This window comes from Myotis nattereri (assembly GCF_964212035.1).
Source record: "Myotis nattereri genome assembly, chromosome: 5".
In the NCBI taxonomy this organism is placed as follows: Eukaryota; Metazoa; Chordata; class Mammalia; order Chiroptera; family Vespertilionidae; genus Myotis; species Myotis nattereri.
Window position 1 is genome coordinate 26042664 of NC_138080.1, and position 22196 is coordinate 26064859.

General features: G+C 48.6%; 1 protein-coding gene across 6 annotated transcripts in view; it reads right to left on the reverse strand.

Annotated features, from left to right (window-relative positions):
- Positions 1–22196, reverse strand: part of PDE4A (phosphodiesterase 4A) — a gene marked incomplete at its 5' end in the record, with an annotated part of 42674 nt that overhangs the window by 6262 nt on the left and 14216 nt on the right. For 5 of the 6 annotated variants that reach the window (XM_081091805.1, XM_081091802.1, XM_081091807.1 and 2 more), the window contains 7 exons: positions 791–1008; positions 2703–2796; positions 6219–6331; positions 6518–6567; positions 7349–7419; positions 7518–7554; positions 8409–8600. In XM_081091805.1, coding sequence (XP_080947931.1) covers positions 791–1008; positions 2703–2796; positions 6219–6331; positions 6518–6567; positions 7349–7419; positions 7518–7554; positions 8409–8455 — 630 coding nt within the window. Of the gene's footprint in view, positions 1–790; positions 1009–2702; positions 2797–4306; positions 4733–6218; positions 6332–6517; positions 6568–7348; positions 7420–7517; positions 7555–8408; positions 8601–22196 lie in introns of those variants that run through there. The other variant, XM_081091806.1, reaches the window with a different exon arrangement.

Genomic DNA, 22196 nt, shown 5'->3' on the forward strand with positions numbered 1-22196 from the left:
CTTTCGCTCCTGCTTCCAAGAGTCTCAGAAAGTTCCTGCCATGCCCCTGGCTTTTAGGACAGACCTCCATTAGGACCTGTTTCTGCTCACCGAAGGAAATCCAAAGAGGGTTTTTGCTTTTACAAAAAAAGGTGAAAAGCCAAAGCAGAAAACAGTGCTTGGCGTTTGTTCTGCAGCAGCGGTTACACAGGTGGCAGCACCCTGAGCAGCGAGCGGCCCTGCCAAACTCCTTCCCAGGACCGCACGGGGCACCTGGGCATCCAGGCACCCGAGCTGTGAACTGCGTCTGTGAGCACCTGTGCTTTACCTCAGTTCATCCTGTGCAGCCATTAGCGAGATGTGTCCTAAGTGTCAGAAGAGCCTGAGAGAGCTTGTAAGGGTGTTACACGTCATGTAAAACTGGATGTAATTAAGTGTTTTGATCATCCTATATAATAAAAGGCTAATATGCAAATTGTCCCCTCGACCAGGAGTTCAACCAGGGGGCAGGGCAGGCCAGCCAATCGCCCGAGGCCCCTCCCCCCGGCTGGTCCCACCCCCCGATCGGGGAGGACTGGCCAGACCTAACCCTTGCATGAATTCGTGCACTGGGCCTCTAGTAAACCAAATAAAGACACATAAATTAACGGCAACGGCTTCATTTTACACCGTGTGGGTTTACGAAAGGTTTCATAGGAATGCTCTGGGGACCCGTCCACCCCAATCCGCATCTCAGGCTCATCCAACACCCAGTCCTTCCCCAGGAAACCCTACCCCTCTCCAGCCCAGCCCCTGCTGGGCCCCCACCCACTTGGGCCAGGAGCTCCTCTTGGTCTGTCTTCACCCCAAAGCGGGGTATGCTGGCGTCAGTCAGGCTGCTGCTGTGCGTCATCTTCTTCACCCCCGTGATCTGAGACATAGGCTGGAACTGTGGCTCCGCGGGTGGGGGCTGCTGGGAGGGTCTCGGCCGAGGTGCCCTTTCTCCATCTCTCATCATGGGCGATGGGATCTCCACTTCATTCTGCTTGTCTGTAGAAGATGGAGGAGAGCAAGCATGGGTCCCCCTCAGAGATCCCCTCATCTGGCCCTCAGCCCCCATCCCATTAGCTTTGGGAAGTTTTGCCCAGGATGGAAGACCCCTTCTGGGTGTCATGCTGTTGGTTACTCATAGCTGGAAACCAGAGGGGAGGTAGGAATTTTTCTGGGAAGTTGGTGGGCTGGGGTGGGGACTTTGGGGCCTGCCAGGAGCTGGGAAGTGGCCCCAGTCCAATCGCAAGGTTTGGCAGGGGGGTGGCATGGAAGTCAGGAAGTGGGGTGGGGATGTTAGAGAGGCTGCCTGCCCTGATTGGAGGTGGCTGGGAAGACAGCTCCATGGCGACGGAGAGTACTGGTGGGGGTGGCCAGTGCTGGGAGGAGGGAGAGAAGGATGGTCTTCAGCTCCATGGACCCCCACCCCTACTGGGTAACACCAGTCTGCCTGGCAGGTAGGCCCTGGAGCCTTTTTCCTGAGCTTTCAAGGGGCCTCCAGAGCCCAGTCAGGGCCACCCATTGTGACCTGCCCCCCCACCCCCCTGCCCCAGTCAATGACAGGGCCCTACTGGGGTCATTTGCCTGCCATGCTCCCATTGGCTGGCTCTCAGAACTTGGCACAGCCACATCCCCCCTGGTGGGAGCATTTGAAAATCAGAACCTTCTCTTAAACTTGGGGTGGGGTAGACATCTCCTGACTTTGGAAACCTCTGGTGATAAACTCTGAGGGTGAAATCCCGCATTTGTGAGGAATGTTCCCAGCTTGGGCTCTTGAGTTCAGAGGGTAGGGTGAACTGGTGATGCCCAGGAGCTTGAGGGTTCCGATAAAGGCGGGGTACTCTGCATTAGGGTGACCTTGAGAGGAAATGCTCCTCAGTTTGGGGAATCTCTTCCGGTTCTTAAGCTTTAGAAGTCTGTTGAGTTTGATTACCTAAAGTTTGGGGATACTATTGAATGTGGGAGACTTTTCAGCCTGAAGGTTTTTTATTTAAAGTTTGGAGGTTGTTTGTGGATTCTTCAGGGCAGAAGTTTCCTTACATTTGAGAGCCCTACTGAGTTTAGACATCTCTCTTGAATTTGGGGGGCTCTTCTTAATTTGGGGGACTCCAAGTTTGCAGATTCTATCGACTTTTGTGGGGCTTTTCAGCCTGGAGGCATTTTCTTATCTTTTTTTTTTTTAAACAAGTATTGGTTGAAGAGAGAGAGGAAGACAGAGAGAGAAAGAGAGAGCGAGAGGAACATAGACTTGCCAAGCCCCGCATTCATCGTTCATTAGTTGGCTCCAGCGGGTGCCCAAGTAGGGATCGAGCCCACAAACCCGGTGGCGTATCCGGACAACACTCCAACCCACTGAGCCACCCGGCCAGGGCTCAGCCTGGAGGCATCAAGTTTAGGAATCCTATTTGAGTTTGGGGGTTTCTTGGGGTCATGAGTTTCAGAGTTCCATGGGGGTTCCCCTGAGTTTGGGAGAGCTTTTCAGTTGGGAGAGACGTTGAAATGTGGTGTTCTACAGAAGTTAGGGTCCCACTGCATTTGGGGGCATCATGAGTATGGGAACTCTTGACCATGGTGACTTTGAGCTTTGGAGAGTTGAGTCAGAGTCCACCTTGGGCAAAGGTGGGCAACAGGACCCGAGGTCTGGGGGGGCCCTCCAGCCCAGGTGTGCACCCCTGCGGGGGCTGCCCTTCACTCACCCAGGAACGTGGAGGAGATGTACTCAGAGACCTGGTTTCCTGACCTGCTCATCTCTGACAGGTGTGTGAGCTCCCGGTTTAGCATCCTCTTGAACTAAGGTGAAGGAGGCAAGAAGGAAGGAATGATGGAGTCGAGGAAAAGGGGGGAAGTCAGCCTCGCCCAAGAAACTTCTGAAGACTCCATGAGTGCCTCCAACGTCTCTGTTCAGCCAACAGAGCCCCCAGCAAGCTGCCAGAGGGGAGGGGTGAGCCCTTCCTCTCCTCCAGCTCCGGACAGGAGTCCCCAGGCTTGGGGAGTCCCCAGGCTTGAGGAGACTGGGCATATCTCTCCTTGCCTGAGGAAGTGGGGCTCCCCTGTCCATACTCTCTCCCTCTCCCCCCAAGGAGGAGCCAGAGGGGCACCTGTGGGAGGGAGGGGCTCCTAACAGGGAGCCAATGAGGTATCAGGAGAATCCCATTGCCATGGAGATGGGAGTCTCCTTAGCAACTCCCCTTCCAACCAGCTTCTGGGCTTGGGGGAAAGGCGGGGTAGGCTGCGGGCCCCTTAACCCTTGCCTTCCCAGAGCTACTCCTGGCCCCTGTGTCCGCAGACAGGGACCCCACTCCCCGGGAGTCCTGGCCTCCGGCACTCAGCCCAGCTGGGAAGGAGGGAACACAGTTCCCAAGTTCTGGGCGAAGAGAAGGCTTGTCTGGAGCAGGGGAGAATGGTGAGCTTAGGAAGCCCTAGTTCGTCACCCGGCAGAGGGGTTTCCCCATCATCGCCCCCTCTCCCCTGGCCCCAGGAGGTGGACAGATGCACAGATGAATGTAATACGCCCAGCGCTGGGCTTGGGGGCCTCTCCTGGCGCCCCCATGCTACTTCACACAGCATCTGCGGTGACATTGTGCAAGGAGGAGAAAGGGCACCAGCTCCCCGCCCCCCAGCTGCCAAAGCACCCCAAAAGCAGAAGCCGACAGTGTCCAGAGATGCAAGAGGGACACTGGGCAGGAAGGGTAAGTCTAAGTGCCCACCCTGGACCGGCACTTACTCCACCCAGTGCTGCCCAGAGACCCTGGGCACACGTAAAGAGAGAGAGAGACACACACACACACACACACACACACGCACACGCACACGCACCCGCACACGCAAGATGGACCCACAAAGTCACAAACCGCACACAGATTTCTGTTGCACAGTTCACACAGCCGCAGACACGTAAATCAAGGGGCATGTACAATAAGGTGGTCACTGACACTCGAGGTCACATGCCCCAGAAAAATCATGTAGTTCTGGACTCACGAACACGTCCAACACACAATGCAATTGAAGCCATAGGGTCTCAGACAGGGCCACACCATGCCCCAGGCAAACAAGCATATAGTTAGGTGGCCCCACACCACTGCAGACACACATGTGTGTACCGACAGTCACACCCAGAGAGATCCACACCCCCAGCCACCCACCATCTACACCCAGCCCTGGGCCACGCACAGAGACACAGTCATAAGCATTCATTTCCAGGCCACACACGTGCACAGCTGAACACACAAGTTCAGACCAGAGGTTGATGGGTCAGAGGTCAGAGGGTCTCCTGCCCATCCACCACCCCGAGGCCCCCTACCTGGTCCCACCAGCCCACCAGCCATGGCTTGGAGCAGGTCTCGCAGAAGAAATCCACCAAGGGCATCTTGGAGTCTAGCCCCGCTCAGGGCTGCCGCGCACAGAGGCAGAGCTTGGGGAGTCCTGGGGTTGGCAGCCACAGTCTGGGGTGGGGGTGGGGTGCTGGGCAGGTGGGCAGTGGAAAGGGGAGCCGCGGAGGGGCCTGGGCCGGCCCAGCAGGGCTGGGGGCTCCCTTCCCCTCCGCGCTCCCGGTGGCAGCCCTGGTTACATGGTCTGCGGGCCCCTGGCCTCTGCAGGCCCCCCCACAGCAGTGGTCGGAGGTGGCCAGGGACCCCTGCCCATGGAGGGGCAGGGCGAGGGTCCCAGGAGGCGGCTTCAGAGGCTCTGGGCTCCGTTTGTGCGCCTGTGTGTGCGTGCTCACTGCAGCACTGGCAGGCTGCATGTGATGTCAGCTGGTGCCGGGGGTGGGGGGGCGTTAAAGGGGCATCAGAGTCCACAGGCCTCGGCCAGGCCCAAGTGGGGCTGCCGGGATAGGCAGGGCAGCACACACCCCCTCGAGGACATGCCTCCTCCATGGACACACCCAGAGACAAAGACACACACCCAGATGCTCCCCACACTCACAGTCCTACGAACACTCTGAGACACACCTTCCATGCTAACACAGCCAGACACTGGGCACACTGAACACAACAGATATCCAGATGCTTTTAGGGCTACCCTGACCACACGCGCGCACACACACACACACACGCACAGTCACAACTCTGACGGGTAACACCTTTGTAGGTATATAGCTGAGTCCATAGAGGTACACATGCCTTCAGACACGCCCCTTCCAAGAACACAGACCCACACCCAGACATGGAGACACACGCCGAGGGACAAACACTCAGATACGGGACACACTTATAAACACACACTCAACACACCCACAGACACTTTCAAACAAACACAAATACCCACGTGCCCTTAGACACAAACACACCCTGACAAATCCATAAGGGAGTTCACACACACACACACACTCACTCGCAGATTCACATTCAGAGATACAGTCACATGCTCAGATGCTCAACGCACACTCAGGGACACAACCACCCTCAGGCTTATATGTTCCCAGACAGATCTCCACCCACAGGCATATGCACGGCCCCCAACAGACACCCCCACCTGCACACTCATTTCCTGAGCTGCTTCCTCCCACAGGGGCGGCCACTGAGCCGCACACTCCAGGAAGCATCAGGCACTCGGCCTACTTTCTGAACGGTGACCCCTGGAGCTGTGCAGGGCACGGTCTGCCCAGCTGTCCATGGAAGCCTTGCACCCTCCCCTGCAGCCCTGCAAGCACACGCATACGTGTGCAAGCACACACGGAGAGTCACAAACACATGGAGACACACACCACAAATGTGGACCAACTCACACCTGTAGACATACACATCCCCCCGGCACAGACCCACACACAACCCTGCATAATCGCCTGTGCACACCCACACCATCCATAGGTACACATCTGTACTCCACGCCTGGCCGTCTCTCGGAACACACCCCCACCGCACACTGCTAATGTGCAGCCTACAAATGGACAGCCACACAGACTCAGCCACAGGTACATACCCATAGATGATACAAGCACACCACCCGCCCCAAGAAACATGATTGTCTATGGACAGATGTACACACACACACACACACACACACCAGGCTCCCTAGGTCCTGGGAGAAGTAAAGATCTATAGAAGCTGTGCCCCCACCCTATAGCCCTAGCCACAGAGTGGCCCTGCCCACTGGGACCGCCCTGTTGCTAGCCCCGCCCCAGGCCCCGCCCCACAGGCTCTGCCTAGGAATAGCCCCACCCACAGCCCCACCAGGGACTGGCCCCGCCCTGCCGGCCAGCGGGGTCCACACACCTTGTGGGACGCCATCTCGCTGACTGAGCGGTAGGTCTGCATGGTCTCTAGCTGCTCCAGACACCAGTCCAGCTCCTCCAACGTCTCGCGGGCCAACTGCTGACATGTCTCCTCTGGAGAAGGGGCAGCAGGGTGGTGACGGGGAGGACCCACAGGCAGGCCCTCAGAGGCCCCGGCCCGTGGCGATGGGGTCTGCCAGGTGAGTGGGGTGTTGGGAAAGGGGATGAATCAACTACCCTGGGCGAGGGACCCCCACTGGGGCAGTAAGAGGGGCCCTTTGCCACTACCCCTGGGCTTACCTGACAGTGTGGCCTTGCAGACTGGGGTTGGGCCACTCAGTGGGGATCGCCTGCAAACAAATGGGGCTCCAGTGCCGGCCTGGGCCCCTCCAGATCCCTGCCCCCCTCTCCGTGAGTGGTGCCGATACTCCTTTTGCTGAGCGCTCCGTGTGTCCCAGGCACGCTGCCATGTACTCTGCAGCCTCTCACAGAACCCACAAGAACCCATTTTACAGACAGGGAAACTGAGGTTCAAGGAGGTGAACCAGCTTCCTGGAGACTACATGGCTGATCAGCAGTAGGGTCAGGTCTTGTGTCTCAAAGTTTCTGCTTCCTTCCATGCGCACCCCCCCTCGCCCCCCCCCCCCAGAACTCCCAGAGGGACCAGCTGCTCTCAGCCATACCCCTGACCCAAAAGAAGAAGAAGTACTCCTATTCAGTGAGCGCTTACTATGTGCTGGGCAATGTTTTAGCACTTTCCATTTATCATCTTCTGGACTCCTCACAGCAGCCATCTAGTGGGGCAGCTATTAAATTCTTATTTTATGAAGGGGGAGCAGATACACCACAGGATCCTATCTGTCCAGCAAGTTAGCATCAGGGCAGGAGAGGCCCCGAGGCTGGGGTGGCTGGCTGCCTATGGTCTCACCACCCTATATCTGGGACCCTCAGTCTTTATGTATAAAGGTTTCTGTGTCTTAGGCATTTGAATGACAAGAGTTTACTGGCTCAGAGGGAGCTGTTACCTGAACGGACAGATCAAGTGCCTGCCTGAGGTCACAAGGCAGAACCCAGCGTGGACCCAGCTGTGCTTAGTTCACGATCATGGCTTTGGGGCCCAGCTCAACTTACTTGTTGCTGGGAATGGGCACGTTGGTCAGCAGTGAGAAGTTGCTGCGAACACTCCGGAGACTGGCCAGCACCTGGGATCAGGACGGCAGTGAGGAGAGGGTACTGGGCCCCTGTCCCCAAGTGTGGGGGAGGTTTGGAGTCCTTTCCCTCCTTGGGGGCGAGGTCTCACCTGGGCAAATGGTGTCACGATGAGGTCCTCAGCATACCTGTAATCCAGGACAGGGGTAGGTCAGAGGTCCGCACAGTGGGACGCCAAAGGGCCTGGGAGTGGAGGGGGCGGGGCGCCCGAGAAGCAACTCTCCTGGGGGACACTCTGTGGGGGCCAGGCCCAGGGAGGCTGGTGGGCAGGGAGGGGCTCCTCAGGGTGGGGGGAGAGGGCACTCACACCTCACAAGAGTGAACATGCTGCAGGGGCCAGTCCTGAAGGAAATGGTGGTAGGGAGAAGGGCTCAGGTGGGTGGGGGCAGGTGAGAGCAGTGGGTGGGGAGGGGAGTAGGGCAGAAAGGGGCCTGAGGGGGGGTAGGTGAGATAGGTACCTTGGTGGGTAGGGCAAGGGCTGGAGGATCCAATGAGAGGGGAGGGGGCTGAGCAGGTCTGGGGGTGCTCACACCTCCGTAGGTGGCAATGATGAGGGAAGCTGGCTTAGGAAAGGCTGGCGGAGGGGAGGAGAGGCTGCTCAGCAGAAGTGGACTCTGGGAGGAAGCAGTGGCAGCGGTAGGGAGAGGGCTCAACTGGGGGGTCTTCCCTCCTTGCTAGAGACACAGGCTGAGGTGGGGCCCGGCCCCAGCAGCCAATGGGCAAGTTGGGTAGGTGGGGACTGTATGGACAAGGATAGGGGCTTGAACTGAGGGAGGGGCTAGGTGTGGCTGGGTGGGGGGCAGAGATAGGGTGGGCACTCACGGGATGGACATGCTATAAGGGACTGAGCTCCTGACAGGGGAAGGGGGGCATTTGCCCTCCCCTGGGGGCTCGGGCAGCGCGCCCCCTCCTTGCTGGGAAGGGCAGCCTGTGAAAGGGCCAGGCCTGGAGTAGCTGGCAGGTGGGGTTAGGGAGTGCTCACGCCTCGCTGGTGACTGACGAGTTCCGGGACATGGTCTTGGGCGACATGTCATAGTCGCTGTCGGAGCGGTAGAGGAAAGATTCACGGCGCTGGCTGGTGGCCGCCCCGGCGTGCAGCACCAGGCCCGGGCTCGCCTGCGAGTCCAGCGGGCTGCGGCCGGGGGACGGTGTAGGCCCATTCTCCGCCTCGAAGCTGCAGGGGCGGCAGGAACCGGGGTCAGGGGGGCTGAGATGGCATTGGGGAGGTTAAGAGGAACGGCGGGGGGGCGGGGAGGCAAGGGAATTCCTGGCAGAAATGAGGGACAGATAGAGGACACTAAAGAGAGAGACACCCCAAAAGAGATGGCAGACAAAGAATCGCAGGGATCAACAGTACTGAGAGCCTCTGTGAGCCAGGCTCTGTGGTAGGTGCTGGGGTACATGACCTGTGCTTCACGGGGATGACATGGGAGGGCTGGACTTTCAACACGTTGGCCTAGTAACAACGCACACGCCAAGTGGTGGGGTTCTCATTGACCCTGCCTTTCCCACTGTACCTCACATCAGCCTCACTGCTCAAATCTATGCAGAACTGGCCCACTTCTCAGCCCGTCTGTGGCCAGCCCCCCTCATCACTTGCCTGGACCAGTGCATTCTCCTCTGCCCTGGTCCCTGGCTCCTGTCTTTGCCCCTCGGTCTGTTTCCCCTGTAAGCCTGTAAACACTTGAGTCAGGCCATATCCTTCCTCTGCTCAGAACCTTCTATGGCCCCCAACCCACTCAGAGGAAAAGCCAGAGTCCTCGCTGCAGCCCACCAGGCCCTGCCTGGGACCTCCCACTCTACCCTTCACCCATTGTGCTCCAGCCGCAGTGGCCTCCTCGCTGTTCCCTAAACATTCCGTACACATCCCTGCCTCAGGGCCTTTGCACCGGCTGTTTATCCTGCCCAGATCCCAGTGGCTCCCCTTTCACCTTCAGGCCTCAGCTCAAAAGTCGACTCCTCGGGAAGGCCTCCCCTCACCAACCGCTGTCATAATATTTCATATTTCCCTTTCTTAAAAGCATACTGCTGCCCGGCTGGCATGGCTCAGTGGTTGAGCGTCAACCTATGAACCAAGAGGTCACAGTCCAATTCCCGGTCAGGGTACATGCCCTGGTTGCGGGCTCAGTCCCCAGCGTGGGGCGTGCGGGAGGCAGCCAAAGCCAATTAATGACTCTCTCTCATCACTGATGTTTCTCTCTCTCTCTCTCTCTCTCTCTCTCTCTCTCTCTCTCTCATTGATGTTTCTCTCTCTCTCTCTCTCTCTCTCTCTCTCTCTCTCTCTCTCTCCCTGACCTTTCCTCTCTGAAATCAATAAAAATATATTTTTAAAAATACTAGTAATTGAACATAATCTATATTTTGCTTCTTTACTGTTTGCGTTGTCTTCTAGAAGTAAGTACTGCAGATCAGGGATTTTTGCCTGCTTTGTTTACTGCTGTACCCCTTGGGCCAAGAACATCGCCTGGCACATAATGGACGCCCAGTCCATGTTTACTGAATGGATAATAAAATGTATAAATGAATGAATGAATACGTGAATCCATGGACTGGGCTGTGGCCTACAGAGAATTAAAAGTAGGTGGATGACGGCACGTTCCTGGAGAGCGGATTTTAGCTGTTGTGGTTGACGCAGGCCAGCCTGACAAGGGGACATCCGAGCAGGGCCAGAAAGACAAGGAGGAAGGAGGACCATGGTCAGAAGGAAGCACTCCAGGGTGAGGGGACAGCAAGGTCAAAGACCTGGGGCAGGATTCAGTGTTGTTGGAAGGCCAGCGAGGAAGCTGGGGCGGCTGGAATGGAGATGCAGACCGGGACAGAGACACGGCTACAGGGAAGGGAGACGAGGGGACCCCGGCCTGGGGCAGTGGCAAGACCGAGACCCTCGGGATGAGGCAGGGGGACGCTGGCCATGCCACTGCCCAGCTGTGTGACCTGAAGAAAGTGACTGAATTTCAGTTTCCTTGTCCGCACGATGAACAAAACCACCACGTCCTCGGGTCATCCAGGTGACCAGCATTAACGCAGGTGAAATGCTCGGAACCATGCCTGGCACAGAGTTCAAAAAACATTGGCAATCCCAAGTCTGTCAGCCCCACATGTGCCCCTTGGGGAGCGGCCTCAGCAAGGCAGGCGATGCGGAGAACTGAGTATGAGAATGGGAGCTGTGCGCCCGCAACATGGGCTGTGGCTTTGGGAAGGCCTCTGACCTCTGGTCACTTACTCCACTGCTACAGTGAGGGGCTTAGGCTAGTGGGCAGATTTCATGCTATGCTGGGGGGCGGGGGTCAAAGGAGGAGGCGGAGGAAACGGGGCCCTCCATTTTCCGGCCCTACCTACTGCAAACCAGCCTAAGATCATTATTTGAATAGTCCCTCTGCTAAGAAACAGGTCTGAAATCTCTTAGAACCGGACAACGGCAACCATATTACGGAGCCTTTTTTCTAGGCTACTTCTGCGGTGCGGAGAGTGGAGAGGGAATTCACTGATTCCCTCTTACAGATGAAAACCAGGGTCAGAGAGGATAATGATTAGCCCTGAGTCACACAGCAAGACCATGATGGGGTCAGAATTCGGAACCAGAAGTCTTGTGACTCCTTCCAGTGGTTCTCAACCTTCCTGGTGCCGCGACCCTTTAATACAGTTCCTCATGTTGTGGTGACCCCCAACCATAAAATTATTTTCGTTGCTACTTCATAACTGTAAATTTGCTACTGTTATGAATTGTAATGTAACTATCTGATCTGCAGGATGTTTTTTCAGGGGTCGTGGCCCACAGGTTGAGAACCGTTGCGTTAGCTGCTGCCCTCTGCCTACCTGACCCCATCAGCATATTATTCTCATTAAATAGAATGTTCAGCCCTGGCTGGTTTGGCTCAGTGGACGGAGTGTCGGCCTGTGGACTGAAGGGTCCCCAGTTCAATTCTGGTCAAGGGCACATGCCCGGGGTTGCAGACTCAATCCCCAGTAGGGGGCGTGCAGGAGGCAGCCCATCAATGATTCTTTCTCATCATTGATGTTTCTATCTCTCTCTCCCTCTCCTTTCCTCTCTGAAATCAATAAAAAAATATTTAAAAATAATAATAATAGCCCTAACCGGTTTGGCTCAGTGGATAGAGTGTTGGCCTGTGGACTGAAGGGTCCCAGGTTCGATTCCGGTCAAGGGCATGTACCTTGGTTGCGGGCACATCCCCCAGTGGGGAGTGTGGAGGAGGCAGCTGATCGGTGTTTCTCTCTTATCGATGTTTCTAACTCTCTATCCCTCTCCCTTCCTCTCTGTAAAATATCAATAAAATATATTTTAAAAAATGAATAATAATAATAAATAAGATGTTCAAAAGGGCCAGACAATCAACACAAGAAGCAGAGTGGGGCTGGAGCCCTGAGTAATCAGATATTCCAATTTTAGTAAAGAAGCCTGAAATATTAAAGTACAAAATTCAAACTTTTTAAAAAGCACACTTCAGCACATCACCCGAGCCACTTTCAAGGGCTGTTTTTCCAGGCAGCCAGCTTTGGCCTGTGCTACAGACTTTCCTAAACACTCTCAAAGGTCCGGAGGCCCCGGGCAGGTGGCAGCTGGCCTCAGCTTGCCCTGTGCCTCCTGCTGAGCACCCGGGCGGCAGTGGTGGTAGCTGGCATCAGTTTGTAGCGTGACCCCTCCCAAGCAGCTCCCAGACCAACAGAGGCAGCTACCAACCTCGAATATTTTGGAAGCTCCTGCCTAGGCAGCCGCTGACCCGGGGGTGCACCGGAGGCCCTCCAAAGAGGCCCCAGCACCAACACACTCAGTGGCTGCCTCCAGACCACAACAGAGCATCCCTGATTATCTCCACGAAAGGCCCCCCAAAAGGGTAGTCTCAGCAAGCACCAGAGCCCTTTTGGGGTGAATCCTGCTCTGTGGTTGTGGCCAGTCAGCCTGAGGGTCAACCCTAGTCAGACAACCCTACTCAGACATGCCTACTCAACTATAACAGGAGGGCACACTCATCCCACATGAGGGCACTCCTAGAGCACCCAGCTCAGGTGAGCAGGCAGACTGCTCCACTGGGCCCTACAGGTCGCCTATTACATAAGGCCACCTGCCAAGACTGGGAGACACAGAAAATCTACCTAAGACATAGAAACAACACAGAGAGGCAGCCAAAACGAGGAGACAAAGCAACATGCCTCAAAGGAAAGAACAGGAGAAAATTCCAGAAAAAGAATGAAATGGAGGCCACTAAGCTACCAGATGCAGAGTTCAAAACACTGGCTATAAGGATGCTCAAAGAACTTAGAGGAAGAATAGATGAACTAAGTGAGAACTTCAACAAGGAGATAGTATAAATAGCATAAATAAGGTCATAGACACCATAAAAAAACAAACCAGTCAAAACTGAAAAGTACACTAGAAGGAATCAAATAGCAGGTTACACGAAGAAGAGGATCGAGTCAGTGATTTGGAAGACAAAGTAGAGAAAAACACCCAATTGAAACAGCAAAAAGAAAACAGAATTTTTAAAAATGAGGACAGTTTAAGAGACCTCTGGGACAACATCAACCATTTCAACATTCACATCACAAGGGTACCAGGAGGAGAAAAGAGAGCAAGGAATTGAAAACCTGTTTGAAGAAATTACAGCTTAAAACTTCCCTAACTTGGCGACGGAAATAGACATATAAGTCTAGGAAGTTCAGAGAGTCTCAAACAAAATAAGCCCAAAGAGGCTCATAACAAGATACATAATAATCAAAGTGCCAAAGTTTAAAGACAAAGATAGAATCTTAAAAGCAGCAAGAGAAGGGCAGTTACCTACAGGGGAGCTCTCATAAGACTCTCAGCTGAGCCCTGGCTGGGTAGCTCAGTTGGTTAGAGCATCCTCCCGATACACCAAGGTTCCAGGTTCAATCCCTGGTCAGGGCACATACAAGAATCAACAAATGCATGCATAAATAAGTGGGACAATGAATCGCTGTTTCTTCCTCTGCCTCTCTCTCACTAAAATAAATTTTAAAAGTGAAAAAAGAAAAGGCTGTCAGCTGATTTCTCAACAGAAACTTTGCAGGCAAGAAGGGATTACCACACAATATTCAAAGTGATGAAAAGCAAGGACCTACAGCCAAGACTACTCTATCCATAAAGGCTATCCTTTAGAATTGAAATAGGAGATAAAGAGCTTCCCACACAAGAAAAAGGTAGAGGAGTTATCACTACCAAATCAGTATTAGAAGAAATGTTAAAGGTACTTCTTTAAGAAGAAAAAGGAGGGAAAGAATATAAATATGAATAATAAAATATCAATAACCACGTACCTATCAATAATCACTTAAATGTAAATGGATTAAATGCTCCAGTCTAAAGACACAGAGTAGCTGAATGGATAAGAAAACAAGACCTAAACAACACCCACTGTCTATAAGAGACCCACTTCAGATCAAAAGACACACACAGACTGAAAGTAAAGGGATGGAAAAAGATACTACATGAAAATGGAAACAAAAAAGATGCTGGGGTAGCAATATGTATACCAGACAAAATAGACTTTTAAACAAAGGCTATAACAAGAGACAAAGGAGGACATTTCTTTTAAAAATATTTTTATTGATTTCAGAGAGGAAGGGAGAGGGAGAGAGAGAGAGAAACATCAATGATGAGAATCATTGACAGGCTGCCTCCTGCACGCCCCCCACTGGAGATCAAGCCCACAACCCAGGCATGTGCCCTGACCAGGAATCAAACTGTAACCTCCTAGTTCATAGGTCAGCGTTCAACCACTGAGTCATGCCAGCCGGGCAAAGAAGGACATTTCATAATGATAAAGGGATCAATCCGACACTAGGATGTTACCCTTCTAAACATTTACATACCAAATGTAAAGCACCTAAATAGTATATAAAGTAAATATTGATGAATACAAAAGGAGAGATCAAATACAGTAATTGTGGAGACTTTAACACCCCATTGACATCAATGGGTAGATTATCCGGACAGAAAATCAACAAGGAAACTGTGTCCTTAAATGATCCTTTCGACCAGATGGATTTAATTGATATTTCTACAACATTTTGTCACAAAGCAGCACAATATACATTCTTTTCAAGCGGACATGGAACATTGTCCAGGATAGACCACATGTTAGGTCACGGTCTCAATAAATCTAGGAAGACTGGAATCATATCAAGCATCTTCTCTGACCACAAGGTTTGAAACTAGAAATCAGTTACAAGAAAAAACAACACAGAAAAACACAAGCTCATGGAGGCTAAATAATGTGCTATTAAACAATGAAGGGTTAACAATGAGATCAAGGAAGAAATCAAAGAAACCTTGAGACAAATGAAAATAAAACACAATGGCCCAATGGCCTGGTTGGTGAGGCTCTGTGGTTGAGCACTGACCTATGAACTGGGAGGCTGTGGTTTGATTCCCCATTAGGGCACATATCCCTGTTGCAGGCTTGATCCCTGGATGGGTGGGGGTGGGATTTGCAGGAGGCAGCCAATCAGTGATTCTCTCTCATCATTGATGTTTCTGTCTCTCTCTCCCTCTCCCTTCCTCTCTGAGATCAATGAAAATATATATTTTTTAAAACACACACACAATGGTCCAAAAATCTATGGGACACAGCGAAAGAAGTCCCAAGAGTATTTATTACAGGTCTACCTCGAGAAGTAAGAAAAATCTCAAATACACAATCTAACCTTTCAACCAAAAGAAACTCAAAAATGAAGGACAAAGTCCAAAGTGAATTGAAAGAAGGAAATAATAAAGATCAGAGTGGAACTAAACAAAATAAAGTATAAAAAAAAAAAACCCACAAAAGAGCAATCAAACAACAGCTGGTCCTTTGAAAAGATAAACAGAATGATAAGCCTTTAACCACACTTATCAAGAAAAAAAAGAGAGGAGCCAAATAAATAAAATCAGAAATGAAAGAGGAGAAATGACCATTGATGCTACAGAAATACAAAGGTTTACAAGAAGGAAATACTATGAACAATTATATGCCAACAAATTGGAAAATCTGGAAGAAATGGATAAATGTTTAGAAACATATAATCTGCCTGGCAGGTGTGGCTCAGTGGTTGAGCATCAACTTATGAACCAGGAGGTTACTGACTGGGTTCCTGGACAGGGCACATGCCCAGTTTGTGGGCTTGGTGCCCAGTAGGGGGCATGCAGGAGGAAGCCTATCAATATTCTCTCTCATCATTGGTGTTTCTATGTCTTTCTCCCTCTGAAATCATTATATATATATTTAAAAAGAAACATACAATCTTCCAAGACTGAGTCAAGAGAAAACAAAAAATCTGAACAGACTGATAACTACTAAAATCAGACCAGCAATAAAAAAATAAAAAAAATCCCAACAAATAAGTCCTAAAAGTAATGGCTTCACAGGTAAATTTTACCCAACATTCAAACATCCTTCTCAAAGTATTCCAAAAAATTCAAGAGGAGAGAAGGCTCCCAAGCTCATTATACTAGTACAAGGCCAGCATTACCTCGATTTCAAAACGAAGCATTACAAAAAAGAAAAAGTACAGGCCGATATCCCTGATGAACATAGATGCAAATAGTCTCAACAAAATATTTGCAAACCCAATTCAGCAATACATTAAAAAGATCGTATACCACGATCAAGTGGGATTTATTCTTCAATGCAAGGATAGTTGAATATATGCAAATTAACATGATACAACCACATAAACAAAATTAAGGATAAAAACCACATGATAATTTCAATAGATACAGAAAAAGCATTTTATAAAATCCAGCATCCATTTATGAGAAAAACTCTCAGCAAAGTGGGAATAGAAGAACATACCTCAACATAATAAAGACCACACATGACAAACTCACAGCTAACATCATACTCAATGGTGAAAAGCTAAAAGTGTTTTCCTTAAGATCAAGAACAAGACACGGATGTCCATTATCACCACTTTTATTCAACATAATGTAGGAAGTCCTGGTCACAGCAATCAGACAAGAAAAAGAAATAGAAGGAAATTGGAAAGGAAGAAGCAAATCTGTCATTATTTGCAAATGACATGATACTGTATAGAGAGGACCCTAAAGATTACACTGAAAAACTACTAGAGCTGACAAATAAATTCAGTAAAGTAGCAGGTTACAAAAATTAATATTCAAAGTCAGTTGCATTTAGTGCATCAATAACAAACTATCAGAAAGACACACTAAGGAAAAAAAATCCTATTTTCAATTACATAAAAAATACCTAGGAATAAATGAAACCAAGGAGGTAAAAGACCTGTACTCAGAAAATTATAAGACATTGAGGAAAGAAATTGAAGAAGATACAAATAAATGGAAGCAAATACGGTACTCTAGGAGAGGAAGAATTAACACTGTTAAAATGCCCATACTACCCAAAGCAATCTAGAGATCCAAAGCAATTTCTATCAAAATACCAATTACATGTTTCACAGAACTAGAACAAATAATCTGAAAATTTATATGGAAACACAAAAGACCCCTAATAGCCATAGCAATCTTAATAAAGAAGAACCAAGTTGGAGGTATCATTCTACCTAATATCAAACTATACTACAAGGCTCTGGTCATTAAAACAGCATGGTACTGGCATAAAAACAGACGCACGGATCAATGGAACAGAACAGATAGCCAAGAAATAAACTGCCTATATGGTGAGTTAATCTGTGACAAAGGAGGCAAGAATATACAATGGGGTAAATACAGTCTCTTCAGTACATGATGTTGGAAAAACTGTACAGATACATACAAAAAAAATAAAAGAAGCTAGACTACTTTCTTGTACCGTATATAAGAATAAACTCAAAATGGATGAAAGACAATGTTAAGACTCAAAACCATAAAACTCCTAGAAGAAAACATAGGCAGCAAACTCTTTGACTTTGCTCTTAGTAATTTTTTAAATTTATCTCCTTGGTCAAGAGAAACAAAATAAAAAATAAACAAATGGATCTAAATCAAACTGAAAAGTTTTTGCACAGCAAAGGAAACCATGAACAAAACGAAAACACAACCTACCAGGTCAGAGAAAATATTCACCCATGATACATCCGATAAGGGGTTAATATCCAAAATATATAGAGAACTTAAACAACGTAACACCAAAAGTCCCCCAAACAATCCAATTTAAAAATGGGCGGAGGACCTGAATAGACACTTCTCCAAAGAGGACATACAGATGGCCAGTAGACCTATGAAAAGATGCTCAACGTCACTAGTCATCAAGGAAGTGCAAATCAAAACCACAATGAGATCTCACTGCACACTTGTCAGAATCACTATGGTAAATCAAACAACAATTGCTGATGAGGATGTGGAGAAAACGGAACCCTTAGATTCTTAGCAGTGGAAAATGTGTTTTTGTAAGCTACTGAGATGACTGCCTGCTAAGGATTCCCAGATAGCCTCAGGAAGTGGGTTGCTTGCTAGGAGAGACCACCATGTGATTAGAGGGTTGTAACTTTCAGCCCCACTCCCGGAGCCCCATGGAAGGGAGAGAGGTTGAGTTAATCATCAATGGATTGGCTGATGACTTAATTCAGTGGTTCTCAACCTTCCTAATGCCGCGACCCTTTACTACAGTTCCTTACGTTGTGGAGACCCCCAACCATAAAATTATTTTCGTTGCTACTTCATAACTGTCATTTTGCTACTGTTATGAATCATAATGTAAATATCTGATATGCAGGATGTATTTTCATTGTTACAAATCAAACATAATTAAAGCATAGTGATTAATCACAAAAACAATATGTAATTATATATGTGTTTTCCGATGGTCTTAGGCGACCCCTGTGAAGGGGTCGTTTGATCCCCAAAGGGGTTGCGACCCACAGGTTGAGAACCACTGACTTAATTGGTCATGACTACACAATGAAACCGACATCAAAATCCCTACATGACAGGGTTTGGAGAGCTTGTGGGTTGGTGAACAGATGGAGGCAGTGGGAGGGTGACACACCTGGAGAGAGCATGGAAGCTCCATGTTCCTGTACCCATACCTTTCCCTATACATCTCTTCTCTCTGGTTGCTCCTGAGTTGTATTGTTTATAATAAACCAGTAACCTGCCCAGTCGGTGTAGCTCAATGGTTGAGTGTCAACCCACTAAGAGATCACCGTTCAATTCCCAGTCAGGGCGCATGACTAAGCTTTGAGCTCCATTCCCAGTAGGGGGTGTGCAGGAGGCAGCCAGTCAATGTTTCTCTCTCTCTAAAAATCAATAAAAACATTAAAAAAAAACCCCAGTGACCTAGTAAGTAAGCTGTTTTCCTGAGTTCTATGAGCCATACTAGCAAATTTCCTAACCTGAGGAGGAGGGCGTGGAAACCTCTGATTTAGAGCCAGTCGGTCAGAAGCACAGGTGACAACCTGGACTTGAGGCTGATGTCTGCAGTGGGGGCATTCTTGTGGGACTGAGCCCTTCACCTGTGGGATCTGCACTAACTCCAGGCAGTTAAGTGTCAGAATTGAACTAAACTGTAGTTCGCCCAGTTGGTGTCTGCATAGAACTGGAGAACATTGGTTGGTGTGTGTAGTGGTGGTGGTGGTGATGGTGGGGGAACCTACACACATTTGGTGTCAAAAGTGTTCCGTGAGAGTGAAAAAGAAACAGCAGTTTCCTCATTTAGTTCTGATACCCCAAATAGCTTGGATGAGTTCCAAATAAATTATCCCGTGTACTGGAAGGTCACCAGTTTGATTCCCAGTTAGGATACATGCCCAGGTTTTGGGCTTGATCCCTGGTCAGGGTGCGTGTGGAAGGTAACTGATCCACGTTTCTCTCTCATATCGATTTCTCTCTCTCTCTCCCCCCCCCATTTCCTTTCCTCTCTCTCTAAAAATTAATAAAAACATTTTTAAAAAACCAACTGCTTTTCTATACACTAACAATGAACAACCCAAAAAGGATATTGAAAAAAAAATTCCATTTACAGTAGTATCAAAATGAGTTAAGATACTTAGGAATAAACTTAACAAAGGAGACAAAAGCCTTCTACACTGAAAAGTAGAAAATGTTGCTGAAATAAATTAAGAAGACAAAAATAAATGGAAAGACATCCCATATTCATGGATTGGAATCTTTAAGGTTAAGATGTCAATATTACCCAAAGTGATCTATAGACTCAATGGAATCCCTAACAAATTCCAACAACATCCTTTGCAGAAATAAAAAAGTCCTTCTAGAATTCTTATGAATTCTCAAGAAACCCTGAATAACCAAAACAATCTTGAAAAATGACCAAAAAAAAGTTGAGGAGTTGCATTTCCTGTTTTTAAAACTTACTGTAAAGCTACAGTAATCAAAACAGTGTGGTACTGCATAGACAGACATATAGACCAATGGAATGGATTAGAGAGCCCAGAAATAAACCCTCACATATATGGTCAAATTATTTTTGACAAACATGCCAAGAACATTCATTGGGAAAAGGACCATCTTTTTAACAAACAATGCTGTGGAAACTAGTTACCCCATACAAAAGGATGAAGTTGGATCCTCACCTCACACCATATACAAAAATTAACTCGAAATGTACCAAAGGCCTAAATGTAAGATCTAAAATTATAAAACTCTTAGAAACTTCATGACATTGGATTTGGCAGTGATTTCTTGGATATGACACCAAAAGCAAAGGCAACAAAATAAAAATAAATTGAACTTTATCAAAATTAAAAACTTTTGTGCCTCAAAGAACACTATTCAGAGTGTGAATAGGCAATCCACAGAATGGGAGAACATTTTTGCAAATCACATATCTAATCAGAGGTTAATACATAGAATACAAAAGAACTAAAAGTCAACAACAACAAAAAACAAGCCATTAAAAAGTGGGTAAAGGACTTAAGTAAACAATTCTCCAAAGAAGATATACAGATGGACAAATAAGCACATGAGAAGACACTCAACACCATTAGTCATTAGGGAAATGCAAATCAACCACAGTGAGATACAACTGCACACCCACGAGGATGGCTATTATTAAGAAAAGCAAAATATTAAGTGTTGGTGATGACATGGAGAGATTGGAGTCCTTGTGCATTGCTGCTGGGAATGTAAAATGGTACAGCCACTGTGAAAAATGGTTTGGCAGCTCCTCAAAAATATGAGTATAGAATTACCATGTAATCCAGCAATTCTACTTCTAATTATATACACCCCAAAGATTTGAAAGTGAAGACTCAAACAGTTTCTTGTACACCGATGTTCATAGCAACATTGTCCACAAAAGCTAAAAAAATGGAAACAACTCATGTTCATCAATGGGTGAATGGATAAAGTTATATATATACACTGAGTGGCCAGATTATTATGACCACCTGACGTTTGTAGGCAAATTAGCTATAATTTCGCACTGAAGTTGCTAGAGGGCCAGACCATTATAAATAGGGAAGCAGGTTGTTTACCACGACAGTAGAAGTGATTTTTTCTGAAGATGTGGGTAAACAATGCGATTTAACAGCCTTTGAATGTGGGATATATATTATTATGAGTGGCCAGATTATTATGACCACCTGACATTTGTAGATAAATTAGCCGTACACTGCATCGTATGGGATGTGGAAGCCGAAGGCCTGTTCGATCACCTTTGCTGTATGCAGTTACCAAGATAAAACGTCTCCAATTCGCACAGGAACACAAGGATTGGACAGTCGAGCATTGGAAAAAAGTCATGTGGTCCGATGAATCACGTTTCCAGTTGCATCATGCTGATGGCAGAGTGAGAATTTGGCGGAAACAGCATGAAAGCATGCACCCCACATGCATGAGTACAACTCTTCAAGCTGGTGGGGGCAGAGTTATGGTTTGGGGCATGTCTTCCTGGCATGATTTGGGCCCTTTAATTCATGTGGAACAACGTCGGAATAGCACAACATACCAGAGTATCGTTGCTGATCAAGTTCATCCTATCATGTTGATGGCGTATCCCAATGGAGATGGCTTCTTCCAACAAGACAATGCGCCATGCCACGGTGCTCGTATTGTGCAGGAGTGGTTTCAAGAACATGAGGGAGACTTTACCTTGCTTAGGTGGCCCCACAGTCACCAGATCTCAATCCGATTGAGCATTTGTGGGATGAAGTTAAAAGAGCCATCAGGCAGCTGGTTCCACAACCATCAAATCTCACAGAACTGGACAGTGCTATTCATCAGGCATGGCGTCAGATTCCTCGCATCACCTTTCAACATCCCGTGGAGTCAATGCCAAGAAGAATCGCCGCAGTATTGAAGGCAAAAGGTGACCCAACGAAGTACTGATGGGGTGGTCATAAGAATCTGGCCACTCGTGTGTGTGTGTGTGTATGTGTGTGTGTGTGTGTGTGTGAATGATGGATGAACCTTGAAAACATTATGCTAAACGAAATAAGCCAAATACAAAAGACAAATAGACCAATAGAATTGCTTAGAGAGCCCAGAAATAAACCCGTCACATATATGGTCAAATGATTTTAGACAAGTGTGCCAAGACAAGTCAATGGGAAAGGACAGTCTTTTCAGAAAATGATGCAATTTGTTGTGTAATTGTGAAATTCTACTCATATGAGGTCTCTGAAGGAGTCGGATTTATAGCGACAGCAATTAGACTAGTGAGTGCTAGGGCCTGGAGGAGGGAAAAGGGGAGTTAGTGTTTAGTGGGGACAGAGTTTCAGTTTGGGATGAAAAAGTTCTGGGGATGGATGGTGGTGATGGCTGCATAACAATGTGAATGTACTTAATGATACTGAATTGTACACTCAAAAATGGTTAAAATGGGCCCAGACGGTGTGG